This window comes from Astatotilapia calliptera, chromosome 12 (genome assembly GCF_900246225.1).
Source record: "Astatotilapia calliptera chromosome 12, fAstCal1.2, whole genome shotgun sequence".
Classification (NCBI taxonomy): Eukaryota; Metazoa; Chordata; class Actinopteri; order Cichliformes; family Cichlidae; genus Astatotilapia; species Astatotilapia calliptera.
In genome coordinates, this window is record NC_039313.1 from 17,167,037 (window position 1) to 17,184,132 (window position 17,096).

The 17,096-nt window shown below is 39.4% G+C and overlaps 3 protein-coding genes across 7 annotated transcripts; 1 reads left to right on the forward strand and 2 right to left on the reverse strand.

Moving 5' to 3' along the window:
• The first annotated feature begins 276 nt into the window (after window positions 1-276).
• Window positions 277-5,900, forward strand: gtf2h3 (general transcription factor IIH, polypeptide 3). Of its 3 annotated transcripts, none has more exons than XM_026188120.1 (14): window positions 277-356; window positions 436-548; window positions 640-719; window positions 818-924; window positions 1,306-1,448; window positions 1,539-1,601; window positions 2,045-2,074; window positions 2,176-2,204; window positions 2,298-2,372; window positions 3,046-3,099; window positions 3,291-3,359; window positions 3,453-3,588; window positions 3,672-3,708; window positions 5,559-5,900. In XM_026188120.1, the coding sequence occupies exons 2-14, from the start codon at window positions 539-541 to the stop codon at window positions 5,626-5,628; spliced, it is 903 nt and encodes a 300-aa protein (XP_026043905.1). In that variant the 5' UTR covers window positions 277-356; window positions 436-538; the 3' UTR covers window positions 5,629-5,900. The 3 variants fall into 3 exon arrangements, with proteins under 3 accessions (XP_026043905.1, XP_026043906.1, XP_026043907.1); XM_026188121.1 differs by having other exon boundaries at window positions 278-356; window positions 446-548; XM_026188122.1 differs by having other exon boundaries at window positions 294-375; window positions 446-548.
• Window positions 5,901-5,990: 90 nt separating this feature from the next.
• Window positions 5,991-10,323, reverse strand: psmd9 (proteasome 26S subunit, non-ATPase 9). Its single transcript, XM_026188123.1, has 6 exons — window positions 10,127-10,323; window positions 9,935-10,034; window positions 7,518-7,711; window positions 7,312-7,413; window positions 6,974-7,062; window positions 5,991-6,341 (listed from the first exon to the last, which is right to left on the reverse strand). Exons 1-6 carry the CDS (start codon window positions 10,250-10,252, stop codon window positions 6,314-6,316), a joined length of 639 nt encoding a protein of 212 aa, XP_026043908.1. The 5' UTR covers window positions 10,253-10,323; the 3' UTR covers window positions 5,991-6,313.
• Window positions 10,324-11,480: 1,157 nt separating this feature from the next.
• On the reverse strand, window positions 11,481-16,625 carry LOC113033890 (rab5 GDP/GTP exchange factor-like). 3 transcript variants are annotated; one of them, XM_026188062.1, is made up of 9 exons: window positions 16,339-16,625; window positions 14,946-15,122; window positions 14,619-14,746; window positions 13,765-13,916; window positions 13,614-13,683; window positions 13,396-13,531; window positions 13,169-13,263; window positions 12,611-12,867; window positions 11,481-12,515 (listed from the first exon to the last, which is right to left on the reverse strand). In XM_026188062.1, the coding sequence occupies exons 2-9, from the start codon at window positions 15,101-15,103 to the stop codon at window positions 12,129-12,131; spliced, it is 1,383 nt and encodes a 460-aa protein (XP_026043847.1). In that variant the 5' UTR covers window positions 15,104-15,122; window positions 16,339-16,625; the 3' UTR covers window positions 11,481-12,128. The 3 variants fall into 3 exon arrangements, with proteins under 3 accessions (XP_026043847.1, XP_026043846.1, XP_026043848.1); XM_026188061.1 differs by having other exon boundaries at window positions 14,946-15,119; window positions 16,339-16,624; XM_026188063.1 differs by lacking the exon at window positions 16,339-16,625 and adding an exon at window positions 15,502-15,741 and having other exon boundaries at window positions 14,946-15,119.
• Between the last annotated feature and the right edge of the window lie 471 nt (window positions 16,626-17,096).

Sequence of the window (17,096 nt, forward strand, 5' to 3'; positions counted from 1 at the left end):
AGCACATGAACAGGATGATGATCTGAAGCTTGCAAAGAAATATTAGAATTAAGTTATAGATGGAATTTCCATCCATAAATGTATTTTACAGACCGCCCTGCCTCCCGCCCTATGGCAGCTGGGAAGGGTTCAAGGGGGCCTCTAAATTGGATGAGCAGAAGATAAGGGATAGATGGAGAGATTTAAGAACGAAAAAAGGGTTGGTTTATATGACCATGAATGTAGAGAATGTATAGACCTAAGAATTTACGCTACAGCAAATGGGCGCTAGGTGGCAGCAGTGTGCCGGGCGTCTGTAGTCTGCTATGAAAAACCACAGAAGAAGAAAGAAATCGTTTCCTGGAGACGCCAGCGGTGTAAGTGATGAGAAATAATGTGCGTATCCCTGCATATAATTGTTTTTCCTAAACTATCTGGACTTTAATACGCTCCTAGCTGTCTGCAGATTGTTTGAAGTTTACGATAAAGTATGAGCACTAAGAGAAGATAGAGCAGCAGAATAGAAGCCATCTCTTTTTCAAGACAATAATCCGCCGTGATGGCATCAGGTATGTAGCCTGGCTCATAATGAGTCTTTGCAGTATTTGTTTTGTACACTCAGGTGCTTTTTGATGAATCTCTTTCAAAAATGTTGCCTAGAGGACGAAATCAACCTCCTGGTGATCGTCGTGGATGTAAACCCCATATGGTGGGGGCAGCAGGCTCAGCGGGATCCACAGGTATTAGCTGTGATGTCTGTGGTTACTCTGACTCATTAAAGTTTTTCTGAATGTCTCTGATGCCAAACAACGCTCCATGTACCCCTGTGTCCGCCCAGTTCACCCTGTCCAAGTGTATGGATGCAGTCATGGTGATGGGCAACGCTCACATGGCCATGGCTAGGACAAACAAGCTGGCTGTCATTGCTAGCCACTGCCAGGGCAGGTAATTTCATACCATAGTTTCACTGGGTTTTACTGCACAGAGGAATTTCTGAGGTCCACACACAGGCTTGTAAACCATATTAAGAGGAGAATCACCATCATGTGGAAAAGTATATTATCTGTCAGTTCTTGGACTTAAATATTAGGACATAAAAAACAGCAGTCGTCTTAAAATCAAGGAAATACAATATCAGATGAACAAAAACTGTTCATCTGTTTGCACTGCAAACAGATTATCAGTTTAGCTGGTGGGTGTGGAATCCAATATGCTGGTCTGAGTATTTCTTCCACTAGTTTCAGTTTCCAGGAATAAAGTATTGTCTGTTTAATGTTTTGCTGCTGTCGCTGCTCATACGCGCTTTTCTCCCACTCACTTTTTCAGTCACTTCCTGTATCCCAGTAAGAGCTGGAGTGGAGAAGACGGTGGTGGCAATGATGTATCCTCAAGCGGAGATGGAAAATATGAACTCCTGTCTGCTGCCAATAACCTTATTGTCGAAGAGATCAGGAACATAATGTCAAAAAGTAAGCGTGTATTTACGAGGATAAACTCTTAGGTATTTAAAGATGTTGTACAATGCTCCCTAAAATTCAGTGTATCTCACATGATTTCAGTTGAAGTGACGGGAAATTCAACAGATACTTTGTTGGCCGGATCCCTCGCCAAAGCTCTCTGCTGTATCCTTTTCGTGCAGACTGTTTTATCATTTATGACATACTGTGCAATAATAAACAGTGCATTCAGTGCACGACTCCACAGAATCAGCCAGGAAGTGTAAGACAGGTGCTGGAAACTGTAAGCAGATATTTATATTTATAGCTTTTTTACAAAATTACTGTAATTAATGTCAAATGGGCCTACATATATGTAGGTAGTGCAGGAAAAATATTGTTAATCTTGACTTTAGAGGACATTTAGTGTCTATTTTGAAGAGAAATAGAATGCTATCACTTATTTAATCTTTCTTTTTTGCAATTTTAATTTATATGCCATCGTCGCCCAGAGAATTTGTTTGTGTTGCAGAACGTATGTGATGTTTTGCTCTAAAGTTAAATATCTATAGATTATTTATTTTCCACCAATATTATTTACTTTTTCACCTTAATCCTTTAATATATAGATATTCACCGGCTCACGAAAGAGCTGGAAGGTGATTTAATCTTTATACATGCTTAATGCCAGTTATTGAATGAAGTTTTCCATTTACCCTGCTTTAATGTGTATATATATATTTTCTCTCTCTTTTTTTAGTTGGACAAGAGATTAAATCAAGAATACTGGTAATGCCCAAATGTTCAAATATTATGAATGCTTTTGTTTAGTTTTTTTCCCCACCTGACTTTGACCCCTCTTTGACGCTTTGCACTGTATAGGTGGTAAAAGCAGCTGAGGACTGCGCTCTCCAGTACATGAACTTCATGAATGTGATTTTTGCTGCTCAGAAGCAGGTAGAATATTAATAGATCATTGTCCTGTATTAACACTTAATTACCCTTTACTTACTACAGCAACTGCTGTAGATGAAAAGTTGGACCTAAAGATGCTTATAATGAAATGCTGTGTTGAAATAAAATAGTTTAAAACTCCCAGAAATAAGTAAAGCTGTTGACACTATATATAAAAACATCTGCTATCACTTAACATCCAAGTCATTTTCATGCTGTTTTTAAGAAATATCAACCACTAATCCTTCTTTATTACACATAGAAGCCAAAATTTACAAAATAGAGTTAAATGTTTTATTCATTATGACCCAAACTAACCAGCTGAGTCCATAAATTCAACAAGACCGTCTTTACAGAGGTAAAGCTTGAGGAGCCGTTTTCCCATTGACTTCTATAAGAATGGAAGTGTTTTTGCAGCCAGAGCAGTCGCCACCTGGTGGCCATTAGAAAGAATCCAGGTTTAAGGCACTTGACTTTTCAAACCTGGGAGCCTTCTTCACCTATTATACTATTTATGATATCAACTGAAGTTAAACTAAGCCCAGGTTGTACTTGTCCTGTAATACCAGTTTGTAATATAAAATGGTTCAGTGAGTCAGCGTAATCTTTATTTAGGTAGAAATAGAAAGGTAAAAATGAAACGCTAAATTTAAAAACGTTTTTGTGTTTTAAACAGAACATCCTGATAGATGCCTGTGTGTTGGATTCAGACTCTGGTCTCCTTCAGCAGGTAAATTCTTATAGCTCTGTAAGGACAATCACCACTTTGCAGTTTTCCAAGTATTTAAGAAAAGTACTTTGTCTTAACACAAATATTTTTCAGTGTATTAACATCTTTAGTGCGAGGTAGTGTGGTGATTATCATGTGATGTGATGTGTGCCCTCTACCATGCTATCGTAACCGTTATATACTCATTTCAGGCTTGTGATATAACTGGAGGATTGTACATGAAGATACCACAGAAAGTCGCCCTTGCACAGTATCTGTTGGTGAGAGTGCAGTACAGTTTCACACGCATTAAGAAGAATGGGGTTGGTTTCATTTGCATCTAACGACAGCTGTTTTTGTTGTCTTCTGAGCAGTGGGTGTTCCTGCCTGACTCTGAGCAGCGGTCACAGCTGGTGCTGCCGCCGCCTGCACACGTGGACTATCGAGCTGCGTGTTTCTGCCACCGTAACCTCATTGAAATCGGTTATGTGTGCTCAGTTTGTCTGTCCAGTGAGTTTGAATTGCTTAAGTCTTTATTACTGGAAAGAGCTGCAGTATGTTTTTTTTAATCAGTCTGTTTCTTTTGTTTTTAGTATTCTGCAACTTCAGCCCCATTTGTACGACATGCGAGTAAGTGTCAGTGTTTGTGGAGTAGTGCTAATACATCTACATGTGTACATTCTGTACACTTATTTCCATATTAGGGCTGCCACAAGCGATTATTTTGATAGTTGACTAGTCACCGATTATTTTTGCGATTAGTCGACTAATCAGATCACGCGTCCATTGGACGTACAAAGTACAGCTTATTGCACCAGCAGCATCTGCTCTTATTTAACTATCATTAGCTATCATTGGAGTTTATTAAACGCAGCCGTCTGCTCCTTGCTATCTAAAATATAACAGGACACCTTAGTATATTCTCCAGCATCTCGCTCTTCTGATAATCAGTTGTCTGCTTGACGTTTATTCAGCTGTGTAAAAACTATAACTTTAATCTCAGCCAAACCGATTTACTCAGGAACAAATAAAATACTGAAAAAGGCCAAATAATAACATTTGTAAGTGATCTAATTGACTTGTATATCATGTTTAGCCTTAGTAGCGAAAGACAGCGGGGGGTTTGAAAACGATTGCTCTAGTGAGCCTTGAACCCCGGCTCGCTATCGAGCTGGTGGGTAACAGACGTCTCCGAAAACGTCGGAGCGCTTTTGACAATATGTGGTGTCTTCATAAACTGAGCAGATATTTGAGGTTTACACAGCTACATCCTCGCCTGAAAAATGTTAAACGTTTATTTTGTGCCCCAGAAAGAATAATAAGAGTAACATTAAAACTAACTAGCTGCCGCCATTGTTGGAAACTGAGCAGGGCCGCGCTATGAATTCTGGGACACAGCTTCTTCTTCTTCGAGGTTTAACGGCAGCTGGCATCCTTCTTCATGCAGCGCTGCCATCTTCTGTTTCAGTCCGTTATTACACTCTTGAACCCTTCTACTTATTCCTGCGTCTTTTGGGATCTTACAAAGCTTCAAACGACGCGTCGACTATTAAATTGGTCGTCGACGATTTTGATAGTCGACTAATCGTGGCAACCCTATTCCATATGTCTTTGAACATTGGCTTTTTCAAAAATATTTTTTGCCTCTGTACAACAGCACAGTGGATTTGTATCAGGTCTGAAGTGCAGACTGTTTTAATTCAAGGGGTCCAAAAAATATTACATTAACTGTTCAGCAAATACAGCCCTGTTTATATACAGTCCACCATTATGACAAGGTGATGCCTGTTTCCCTGTTATTTCTTGACAAATTAAGGAGAACTTTCTTTGGATAGATGAAACCACGGTTAACTTGTCCAAGAATTATGGGAAGTGAAAAGTATGGAGGAGGAGTGAAACAGATCATGATCTGGAGCATACCATTTATCTGTTAAAAATATTGGAGGCAGTGTTATGGCATGGACATGTATGGCTCCCAGTGGAGGCAAGCCAATAGTGTTGATGCTGTGAATGCTGATAACCGTAGCAGGATGAACTGTGAAGTGTGCAGGTCTATACTCTCTGCTCAGCCAAATGCTGAGTTTCACAACGCAAATGGATAATGACCCAAAGCATACTGCAAAAGCAACCAAATAGGATATTCTTAAATGGCTGAATCACCTCAACTCGATACAATATGCTTTTAGCTACTAAAACCAGAGACCCACAAACAAGCCTGGGTGAAGGCCTAGCAGAGCATCTAACAAGAGCAAAAGGAGCATTTGATCCACTGACTGCAAAGGACCTTTATCCAACTATTGAAACTAACCTTATGTGATGTTGTTAGTTTGATCAGTTCATTTTAGGCACCTGAAAGTGAAGGGCTGTGTATAAAGAAGTCTATAATAATTAAACAGTGCAAAATTTTATTTAAACACCTTAAAGCTTAAAGTCTGAACTTCAACTTCCATTTAAATCATGTATTGTTTTTTTCTTTTTAGGACTGCCTTCAAAATCCAGCTACCACAGATAGTCAAGCCCAAAAAGAAGAAACTGAAACAACCAATGTGATGGGGGATTTTTTTGTGTTTGTTTTCTTATACTAATACAGTGAATTTAAATATACTTGTGAGGCAGTATAGCCTTATGGACATGTGGAGTAACACCGATTGTCTTCATGTTCACCGAGGCTGGTACTCATGTTTGTAAAAACATAATTCAGACATGACTGAAAATAAGTCTCGTTTTCTTCGTCTTGGGTAAAAATCACTCACCCAAAATTAAAACAGACACCGTTTTGTTATGATTTCATTATTTTTACATTAAAAAGACACCATAATAAACGTATGTTTTTGTTTCATTTTTACAATAATCGTAATAGTGCTGTCTCCATCGTGATCTCAGAAAGGTTTGGGTGTTTTTTCTCCACAGAGTTCAAAATAAGCCTTTATTAACAGAGGACTGCAAATCACGCATGTGCTCACAGTCAGCTCATCATCACTTCAGATAAATAAGTGTCCAGCTGTGCTCCCAACAGGAAATCAAACACTGAACACCATAAAGCTGCTTTTTAAACACACAGAAATCTAATCAAGGTTCAGCTCCACACTCAGTAAACTCAGCATGACTTCTTGAACAGAGGTGCTTTATTTTCATACATCCTGTTCTGAAAACTGGAATAAGGGATATTGTTCCAAGTTCCCATAAAGTAGTGAAAAAGCCAGAGAGAGTTTTCAAACTTTAAGTGTTAGGGTGATCATCGCTGAACTGGAACGATGTTACATCTGAAAAATACAAAAATCAAGAATAACTTTTTACTTCTTATGGACATGATATGATGAATTTTAAGTATGTGTACTAAAAAGTGTTTTACTAGTGTCACTACATGGCAAATTGTAGAAATAATATGCCAAGAAACAATTTTTCAGCATTTTCTTGGCATTGAGGGCATCACTTGTTTTTGTTTCCAAATATCTATTAATCTCCAAACTCGTACAACTCAGGAGCTGCATCCTCTGAAGGTGTGCACTACATAGGACACAAAGCCCACACTGAGCTGCAACTGTGACAGCAGCAGAGGTAGAGTAGTATATTTTTGAGGGATATGAGGGTGAGAGAATAAACCACAGTATTTCAGATGATGCAAGAAAATTAATTATTCATTCATTCATTCATTTTTAAATTTGAAAACTTCTCACAGCCCCGAGCAGGTGTTGGATTTTATATCCAGTAAAAATTTAGAATGGCGTTTTCCCAGATGATGTGATAGGACACAAACTTCGTTGGCAGCATAGAAATGGGAGAGACTTTGCTACAGTGCTGCAACACGGTCAGCCTTTAAAGGATGCATCCCCTGAGCTGGGGGAGAGCTTGAGTCTATATCAAACATGTCATTTTACCACAGTCGTGCACTCACCCCAGCAAACCTCTGCCTGACCACCGCTGTGGAGTCAGGCTCATCTGAACTTTCTGGCCAGCCCGGATCACCGAGACGTGCAATGGTTTCTGCAGAGGAATGTCAAATTACAGTTTGCAGACTCAAATAACAACAAGGGAGATGCTTTTAAGAAACAAAAACAAAAAATCAAAACATTGCATTCTCTCATTATGACAAAGTTAAATACAAATGAAATTATATGCAAAGTATGACTTCTTATGCATCACAAGCTTCATGCATCAACAAAAATAAACTGTAATGGAATATTAAGAAATGAAGTTTGATTAATTGCCCATTGAGTTTGCTGTGGTTCTTACCCCTTCACTGTGTTGCACCACAGAAGCAATATTCTGGAGGTTCTGAAAGTTCCCTGAGTTCACAGAACCAAACTCGATCAGCTGATCACCGACTCGGAGCCCCTTTTAAAAGAAACAATCACTAAAATTATAGGAGAACCCCCCCAACAATGTTTTGCAGTACAAACTGAAAACAGCTGCTAGCTACAAAAGTTCACATCACTCACAGCTCCACAGGCAGGTGATCCCTCTGTCACAGCATCAAGCTGTGCAAAAGGTGGAGGCAGCGTAACCTGATGTTCCATTGCCTCCTCCTGGGCTTCTGCCTCATCCTGTTCCCGCTTGGCTTTCTCTCGAGCATGCAACTTGTGTAGGGCTTCTTCTATCTCCGCCATGATGGTCTTGTGATCGTTCTGTAAACCTGAGTATAGAATAAATATCTTAATAGGGTTAAAACCAATCTGAAATCAAAGAAATATAATAAATAATAAGTATACATTAAAACATTAAATAACATATTAAGTAAACAAAAATATATAATATACACCCAATAGCCACTTTGTTGAAGACATCTGTTCAACTGCTTGTCAATGCAAATACCTAATCAGCCAATAACATGGCAGCAGCTACACTAAATGTAGCAGGGAGGCTGGTCTGAGTCTTTTAGAATCTGCTGAGATTTTCTCAACCAACCATCTCTAGGGTTTACAGAGACTGGTCAGAAAAACAGAAAATGTCCAGTAAGTGGCAGTTCTCCGGGTGAAAATACTTTGCTGATGTCAGAGGTCAGATGAGAATGGCTTCGAGCTAATAGGAAGGCAACAGTAACTCAAATAACCACTCGTTTAAGCTATGCTGGAGTATCTCTGAACTCACAACATCTGGAACATTGAAACATATGAGCTACAGCAACAGAAGACCACACAAGGCGCTACACCTGTCAACTAAGAACAAGAAACTACAGCTACAATCGGGAGGGGCTCATCAAAATCAAACAACAGAAGATTGGAAAAATGTTTCCTGGTCTGATGAGTTTTTCATTTCTGCTGCAACAAAAGCACGAATCCACTGCATCAGCAGTTTAAGTAGATTATGGTGGTGTAATGGTGTTGGGGATATTTTCTTGGTCCACTCTGGGTCCTTAGTACTGAGTGAGCATCATTTAAACTTCCCACCCTACCAGAGTATTGTTGCTGAACATGTTCATCCCATTTTTAGCACCTTGTTGAATCTATGCATTGAAGCATTAATGCAGCTCTGAAGGCAAAGGTGGGTGCAGTCTGGTGTACACTCTGGCAAGTGTATTACATCTTAGAAAAATAAATGGCATTTAAAATGCTTACTACATGTATTTAAAACCAAATAGAATTATCTGTTGGTGTCATCTTTAAAATATTTTAGTGACCATTAACATGTAGTTTTGTTTCATCATGCCTTGGGAACGTAGATAAGTTATCTGAAATACTACTTTAACTTTTAAAAACGCACCGCACACGTGGTGTGTGCGTAAATTATGAGATATCAGTTTGTGCTTTGATAGCATACATCAGTTTTTCTGCCACACAACATAGAGACATTATCTGCCACCAGAGATGGGCAGTAGCGCGTTACTTGTAACACGTTACTGTAATCCGATTACTTTTTTCAAGTAACGAGTAAAGGGATTACTATTGCAAAAATGGTAATTAGATTACCGTTACTTTCCCGTAGGAACGCTGCGTTACTGCGTTACTGCGTTACTAAAACCGTGGGTTTTTTGCAAGAATGTCTCATGACAGTGACGTAAGCAAGTGCGACGTTTGTGACAACAGCTGTGTGCAGATCAACAGTGGATAATATATCGAGTACTGACCTTACTTTGAGTTTGATTCCATAAAAAGTGACAAAAACATTAGCGTCTGTTGTGCGTGGGAAGAAAACTTCTTTTTACAGCGAAAAAAACCCCTAAACCTCCAAGCAAGCACCGAGTGCGCAACGACGTAATGGGAAACTCACAGAGAAACTCGCGGATTCTTCCACTGACCGCCGCAGCACACCTGCACCAGGGTAAACCTCCGCCTACCCGACTCCTGCTTTACAGGTGAAAATAGAGCAAAAGGAGCGCTAGTCTTTGATTTTATTTATTTTCTGCTGTGTTTTACTTGCATCTATTTGAAAGAGTGAGTGTAAACACACACACAAAAAAAAAAAAAATTATGTGCTGGAATGTGCAGAAAATAGGTTTAAATATTAAACAAATTTCTTCCAGTCAGAGAATGTTGCATATAATTTAATTTTTGCTTGATGCATAAAGTTAAAAGATTAAAACTAATAAAACAAGTTTTAAAAAGAGACTTTTCCATTTGATTACATTTTGTATGATGGATTATGCAGAAAAAGTAGAATTGGGCTGAAAGATCTATCGCTTTATCACCTATTCAGGTTGTAAATCGTGTTTTTAAAAAGTAACTAAGTAATTAATTACTTTTGAAAATAAGTAATCAGTAAAGTAACGGGATTACTTTTTGGGGAAGTAATCAGTAATTAGTTACTGATTACTTTTTTCAAGTAACTTGACCAACACTGTCTGCCACACAGTCAAACACGACATGCGTGTCTCCAGCTGTCAGGGAAACCACTGAAAGCAAAACAAACTGCTGCTCACATGAAATGTTGTGCCTAGCCGTCCTAATCTGGTACAGATTAACATCTGCTCGTGGGTAACCCTCCGCATCCACCAAAGAGTCTTCAACTCCGACCCCCTGCTGTAAATAAAAGTAAACAAAGGCGATTAAAAAAACCTTACTGTGACTTAGCTTTGTGCTACGTTTTGCTAATAATATGGTCGCCGACTTACGTCTTGTAGGACATCGTAATACGCCTTTATCTGCTCTTCAATTTCATCTTTCTTCTTGATGAGGTTTTTAACATCATCCATTGTTATTTCGGAGTTTCCAGGAATGTTTTCATCTGTCATCTTCATGGCTGCTCCAACTAGTGCTTCCGGTGTAACGCCTGTTTCTTCTTCGCTTGTCTTTATTTGGCAGTAAAGCGCTCCGCTGCCCCTCAATGATTTGCTCGTTGTACGAAAACATTTTAGACGATCTTTAAACTGGTATTACTGCCAACAGCACAAATAATAATGAAATTACTGTTGGTCATTGTTATGGTGTCCAAAACAACTACAGCCGAAAAGCGCAGAATTAGAATGAAATAACTAATAATTTAAATGACACATATAGAATTTCTAAAAAATACCTAAACTGGAACATTTAAACTTTGGCTCATATTTTTTATACTCCAGTGGAAAACACGTTCACCACTGGGTTCCATCAGTACAAAGACCAAATAAAAAACTTCCGACATCTCATACACAACAGTGATCAATGATTCTTCCTTTTGTGCATCTCTCAGCTCAGATGTTTTTGTGCTCTACCTGCTTCCATCTGAGAAGCAGAGCTGTAAGCTCTCGGGGCCCTCTTCTGTTGAACAAGCTCGTTTAGTTTGGGAGAGAAACACCCTCTCTATTTTTAAGATTAGGTTCAAAACTCTCCTTTTTGATATAGCTCATTGTTTATATGTTTATATGCGACTTTACTCTTAGTTATTATGCCGAGACTCTCTTCCACTCGACTGAAGATCTAGATTAGGCAACAATATTCACAAAAAAAAAAATAAAAAAATAAAAAATTAGGTCAACTTATTGCCTGTGTATCCTGAATGACTAGGACCCCGCCCCCCTCCTGATGATGCAGTAATGCTGGTTGTAAATAACAATTTTGAAGTTGCAAGAGATTATCACTATTTTTGCCCTCACCAAAACTAAACAAAATATTAGTGCGAGGCTTTTTTGAGTACTTTATTTTTCCTGTATACCAATTTATTTATTTTCCAAAAGAGCTCCAACAGTTTTTTCTAATCATATAAGATGCAGACAGTTATTGCTACTAGAATCTCAGCATGAATTTGAAACCTTTCAGTTTTCCATTTATATGATAAAGTTTTGTTTTTTTAATAAAAAAAAAAGTTAAAGCTTTTAATGGAAATTAGTAAAGGAGGACCAGGTTTGGACTATCAGTCATTGGACTGAGTCATTTCAACATCTGACACCTGTCTGACTTTCCAAAAAGCCAAGTTTCTAAAACTTCTCTGTTGGCAATATGGCAAATAATCATCGGCTTTAGTGAAGGAAAACACCCAAACACATTACATTCAATCATGTGTCACCTTTAATATATTAGATACATACAATCACAGATCTTTAGATGAAGCCCTTGGATTTTTTTCAGAAATCTTTCTAGAGCTGTAAACAACGTGCAGCTTGTGCATGCTAAAGATTTTTTGCACCCACGTGCTGAGAACAAATACACAGCTTTCACAAATACACCCCTGACTTTTAGTCAAGAACAGTCACACCAACTTGTCCTGTAGCCTACTTTGGAATTTCAGAGCAGCATACATAAAGGCACAATGGTATAAAACTATTCAAAATTATCATAGTGAATAAGTATTGTAAAGTGTTTGTTCTACATCTGTAAGTGCTGTGTACCCTGAGTGCTTAGATAGTACATATGAGATCTCTTATTGGAAAATGGAATGTGATTTATTGGCTCAATGCTTAAATTGGACAGATGGGCAAATAATTTGGACTAGTCATTAAAACCTCTGTGAACGTTGTGTTACTGCATGCATAAAGTTTCCTTCATCTTCAGCTGGCTTACAAATGCCCTACTCCTGCATTGGGAGCATGTGCAAATGTGGCACTGGAAAGTACGCTTCATTTGTCCTGCAGCCTACAAATGTTAGTGCTGACGATTAAATAAAGTCAAGTGCCAGATTAGCTCTATTAATAGAAATGCCTAACAGCCTGTTTCCCTCAAACCTCCGTCTTGATCCTCAAGCACCAGCACTGACTCCTCCTTATTATCCTGAGTGGACAACAAAACCTCCTTCTGAGCAGTTATCTCCTTCTGAGCCAGGACAAATTGGCTTCTGGTCTCGTCCAGCTGTGAATGAACTTCTTGCACCCACTTTTGTAGCTGCGCATTGAGAGCATCCATACCTTGGTCCAGCTTCTCCTGCCTGCCTTTGAGGTCTTCTAGCAGGTTCTGTGTGTCACTGATCACCTGCTGCCTCCTGTTTAATGCACAGGGAGTACGCTGACCCAGCATGTAGCCTTCAAACTCTTCTGGACTGAGGCTGAGTGCCGGCCCATCCAGCTTTTCAATGAAGGCCACAGCACAGGACTAAATAAAGAGATGCGGACACCCGTATGAGTTATTAACAGGTCTAACAACACCCTGTGGTGTATGATGGGTGAGGAACTTTTCAGTCAACTCACCAAATTTGTGAAATAGTAGCCGCTCTCTCCTGCCATCAGACTGTGAGGGAGCCCAAAACGAATCACGTATTGCATGTTGGAGTGGAGGCGAGGCGGATTGGCCTTCAGCACCACGTAAACCAGGCTTGACAAGAAGTCATCAGCATTAGCAGGCTCACTGTTTGAGCGGGAAAGGGCTTCGAAGACATGCTGGCTGCATTTGGAAACGCACGCGAGTTTGTCTTGAGGTGCTCGTTTGGCATCCATTTCGATTATGGCTGTGGGAAAAATAAAGGCTGGAACTCATTTCAAATGTTATGACATTGACAAAATATGCCTCCCTTTATCATTAAAGTAACAGTTTTTCATTTTGGGAAATGCACTTTTTCTTTTCTTATGTCAGGGAGTTAAATACGAGGCTGCAGTTGGCAAGCCTGGACCCGTACACAGGTAATATGTTACCAGCATTAAAGCTGCTCATGACATGAATCTTTTGATGCAATTTTTAGATAAGAAAGCAAATAAATGCATTTCCCACCATATCAAACTGCTCATTTAAGTATTGAGATTTTAAATCACCAGTTATAGCAGGCAGAAAGGGGTCGCCTGTGACAGAGACCTTTTCATCAGGAAAAGGTACGCCTAGCATCTGCGGCGTAACCCAGTTCAAAGAACTGCAAATAAGAGACATTAGTTATAAAAAACAAAAACACAAAACTTCTAATCCTGACTTTTAACTCAGGATTAGAAGTTTGGAATTTTTTTTCCAAGATGGGTAAAACCAAAACAAAACACAGCTGATGTACCGGATCCTTCTCTGGAGAGCCAGGTCCTTCTGTTCATCATCACAGCTGTCATGGCAGAAAACCCATTTGTGCAGCCGTGTCATTATTAACTTCTCTACATGCTCCATTATCTGAGTGACCTGAGCTTCAGGAAAACCTGAAAACATAAACAGCGATTTAAAAGCCACTTTAAATACAAATATTGCATCATACACAGTTTGGAACAGATCTGTACTCACTGCTAAAATATTCAGCAAAAGACTGATAAAAATCCTGCACGAGGTCTGACTGCTTCTGCACCGGCAGATCCTGCAAAGATGACGTGAATCGATGATCAGGATGCCTCTAGCTCGTGACATAATTGTCGTGTTAGATGCTTAAACTGCTTACATGGTATGCCTCCATTGTGTTGAGAAAAGCTGTACAGCGGGACTGCAAGCGCTGGGAAGGAGGACTCCGAAGTATCTTTAGGAAACCAGTGAAGTCTCCAGGCTCAAGGTTTTCGTAGGCTTTTAACACATTTGCACGGCTTTCAGAAGACTCTGGAGGGACAAATAGTCAAAAGGTGAAGAGGCAGCAAAATCCAAACAGATAGCCAGATAATCTAATCCAGGGGTGAGGGAACTCTAGGCCTCAAGCGCCAGTGTCCTGCAGGTTTTAGATGTGTCCTTGATCCAACACAGCTATATAATATGGGTAAATTACATCCTTAACATGTCTTGAGGTTCTCCAGAGGCCTGGTAATACTATATATAGTATATAGGTATGTATAATTTGGATGTGTACAAAAGACCAAAACAGTATATATAGTGCATTCTGGTTCAGCAGAAGGTATGGTGGATGTTTATGTACAGTGATTATTAGTAAAGTCTGTTGCCTTATTCTCTGCATTTTGCGGGGGGGGGGGGGGGGGGGGGTTTCTTACAGACAGCAAAAATACTGAGTGAAGGTTAAAACTTTTACCTTCATGGACTTAATGACAATGTTTAGAGGAAGAATTCTGGCTTTCTATTCAGAGGTGCTGGGTAGTATTAAGTTATTCTTCTTTTTGAGTATTTCAGAGAGACAGGATTGCAGAAAAAAAGTAAAAAGGGCCACCTTGGTTGGTGTGACAGAGGAGGATGCTTGGACAAGGTGAAATGGAGGCAGCTGATCTGCTGTGGCAACCTCAAATGGGGCTAGCTGCTGTAACTGGCTGTTGACCTAATAATGACTTTAAGACAACCACAAAACTAAAGTTTTACCTTGAGGTTTTGGAGGCGATGGGCTGCCCCAGAACAGTCTTCTCACTGTGTTAATTCGACGACCTTTCTCAATGTTTTTCTTCTCCTCAAATTTGGAGAATGTGGGGAGCGTTCCATCACTGCGCGGTCTATGAGGAATGAAAGGATTAGACATCTCTGTCCCGAGCTGAGAGACAGAAAACAAATGGAAGGTCTCTCTATCTGCATTTAGACTGATGCGTTATACCCTCACATATCCAGATGTCATATTAAAGGGCAGTATTCTCACATACATTTTCAATATACTTTAACATAATGAGCAAACGTAACAGCGTGAATAAAGTTTACCTAATTTCTTCTCTCGGGGTTCCAGCGGCCCGTGCCCTCTCTCTCCAGCACTTGGAGCACAAACCCTGCCATGCTGGGTTTCCATAGTAACCACATGCGTTCTTACAGAGCAGCTCCTCCTGAGAAACTCTGATTCCTCTCTGTTTATCCATCCACATGTCTTTTATATGCTACCTGCTAGACATACAATTCAGCTTTAGAGCACAAAAAAAGTAAAGTTCCACTATACTTATCATCATAATTATTATACTTAACTACTCAATATTTGTCTTATAAAAAACGTCAGTAATTTTAAAGAAAGCTCAGTTGTGTGTTTGAAACTATAGCCTGGTTATGCGTACCATAGCCCAACACCCTGTGAAAATAAAAAAAACAAAAAACAAAAACTCAACCAAGTCTCATTTTATGATTCTGGATGACCACATAATGTCAGAATTGCAGTGACGCAAAGAACATTAAACTGAACAACTAAAACTGATAAATATAAGATTGGAAAAATGTCCAAATTCCATTTTGGCACAGGGTCAGAAAACATTAATGCATGGATCCATCTTGCCTTGTATCAATTGTTCAGGCTGGTGGTGCTGTGCAAACTTTGAACCTTAGTGCCGACTAAGCATTGCTTAAACACCACAGCATAACGGAGTATTGTTGCTCACCACTTCCATCCCTCTATGACCACAGTGTTCCTATCTTCTGATGGGACAGACAACACACCATTTCACAAAGCTCAAATCATCACAAACTGGTTTACTGAACACGACAATGCGTTCACTGTACTTGAGTGAGCTCCACAGTCACCAGATCTCAATCTAATAAAGCACCTTTGGGATGTGATGGAACGGGAGATTCACATCATAGATGTGCAGCAGACAAATCTGCAGCAACAGTGTGATGCTGTCATGTCAATATGGACAAAAATCTCTGCGTAATGCTTCCGGTTCAATGCTGAATCTATAGCGTGAAGCATTAAGGCCAATCTGATTGCAAAAGAGAATCCAAGCCGACACTAGCAAGCTCTACTTAAAGTGTCCAGTGAGTGAAAAATATCCTAAAATATCCTAGTATCCTAAGACGTCTTATACATTTCTATGGCGCTGAGAGTTAACTAACTTTTTCGGCAGTATCGAGTACTATTGCAAAAAGCTATAGCCTCGTGGTAACATTTTATTCAAAACTTTTCAATGAAGGCATAATGTCTAATCCCCGAGTGTATAAGAGTTGGGTGTTAGCCGTTAGCATCTCAAGCTGGAGCGGCTGACTGTCAGCTGAGGGGGATTGGCGACAAGAACCGCTGGCTAATGCTAATGCTAGTACCAACTAAAAGCGAGTGACCAGTCAATCATTAAATCAGTCACCAAAACCTCGTTTTAAACACAACCGTCAGTCTCACCTGTCAGCTGATAAAACCATTACCAGCCCCAGCTGTTATCTTATCAAAGCGCTCCTTTACTTTCTGGAGTCGTCACAGTCATAAACGCTTCATACTGATAACGAGAACCTTTCAGACCTCAGTTGAAGACATTTAGTAAGAAAAAACAAAAGGCTAAGAACAGGTAGCAAACATTAATAACGCCCAGTGGCACGAAACAGAACCAGAAAGTCCGCCGCTTCTAAAGCCGTGCAACCGGAAAAACCATCCGGAAGGAAACCGTGAAAGTACAGGTATTTGGACACCGTGTCGACCCTTCAAAGTAAAAGCTTTATATATACCGAGCATCTGTAGATTTCAAAATAAAACATATTTTTGGTTAATGCGATCTCGTATTATTATAGTTAATAACCACATAATCTTGTCTATCGTGGCTTTTATCTTTAAAAAAAAATACATAATCAAATAATGGAATAATTGTCAACTAATCAAAATTACAAAAATATTTAAATACATAATTATTTTATTTAAAAACATATTTAATCATGTCACTATTTGATTAAATATGATACAGTGCATCGTGAGTTTATTTTATCTGTCAACCTCACAGATCATAAATGTCAGGGGGCAGGGCTAAGTGAACTGGTTTGTGTTTGTATAAAACAAGCAGCGGTTAGTAGATCACCCACAGAGCTTTCCAAACCAAATCTATCCCATAAGGGCATATATGACAGCTTTGACCACTCAGTTTTTATTGGGTTTCTTGCATGGAGCACTGT

Excerpts from the sequence above, each read along its gene's own strand:
- gtf2h3 (XM_026188120.1), top strand. Across the intron at positions 925-1,305 it reads GCTAGCCACTGCCAGGGCAG|TCACTTCCTGTATCCCAGTA; the intron begins GTAATTTCATAC and ends TCACTTTTTCAG. Across the intron at positions 3,100-3,290 it reads ACTCTGGTCTCCTTCAGCAG|GCTTGTGATATAACTGGAGG; the intron begins GTAAATTCTTAT and ends TACTCATTTCAG.
- LOC113033890 (XM_026188062.1), bottom strand. The coding sequence starts at position 15,103 with ATGTGGATGGATAAACAGAGAGGAATCAGAGTTTCTCAGGAGGAGCTG. Across the intron at positions 13,532-13,613 it reads TTTTGCTGAATATTTTAGCA|GTTTTCCTGAAGCTCAGGTC; the intron begins GTGAGTACAGAT and ends TTATGTTTTCAG. Across the intron at positions 12,868-13,168 it reads CTTTCTGCCTGCTATAACTG|CCATAATCGAAATGGATGCC; the intron begins GTGATTTAAAAT and ends TTTTTCCCACAG.
- psmd9 (XM_026188123.1), bottom strand. The coding sequence starts at position 10,252 with ATGAAGATGACAGATGAAAACATTCCTGGAAACTCCGAAATAACAATG. Across the intron at positions 10,035-10,126 it reads ATTACGATGTCCTACAAGAC|CAGGGGGTCGGAGTTGAAGA; the intron begins GTAAGTCGGCGA and ends TTTTATTTACAG. Across the intron at positions 7,414-7,517 it reads GATCACCTGCCTGTGGAGCT|GGGCTCCGAGTCGGTGATCA; the intron begins GTGAGTGATGTG and ends TTCTTTTAAAAG.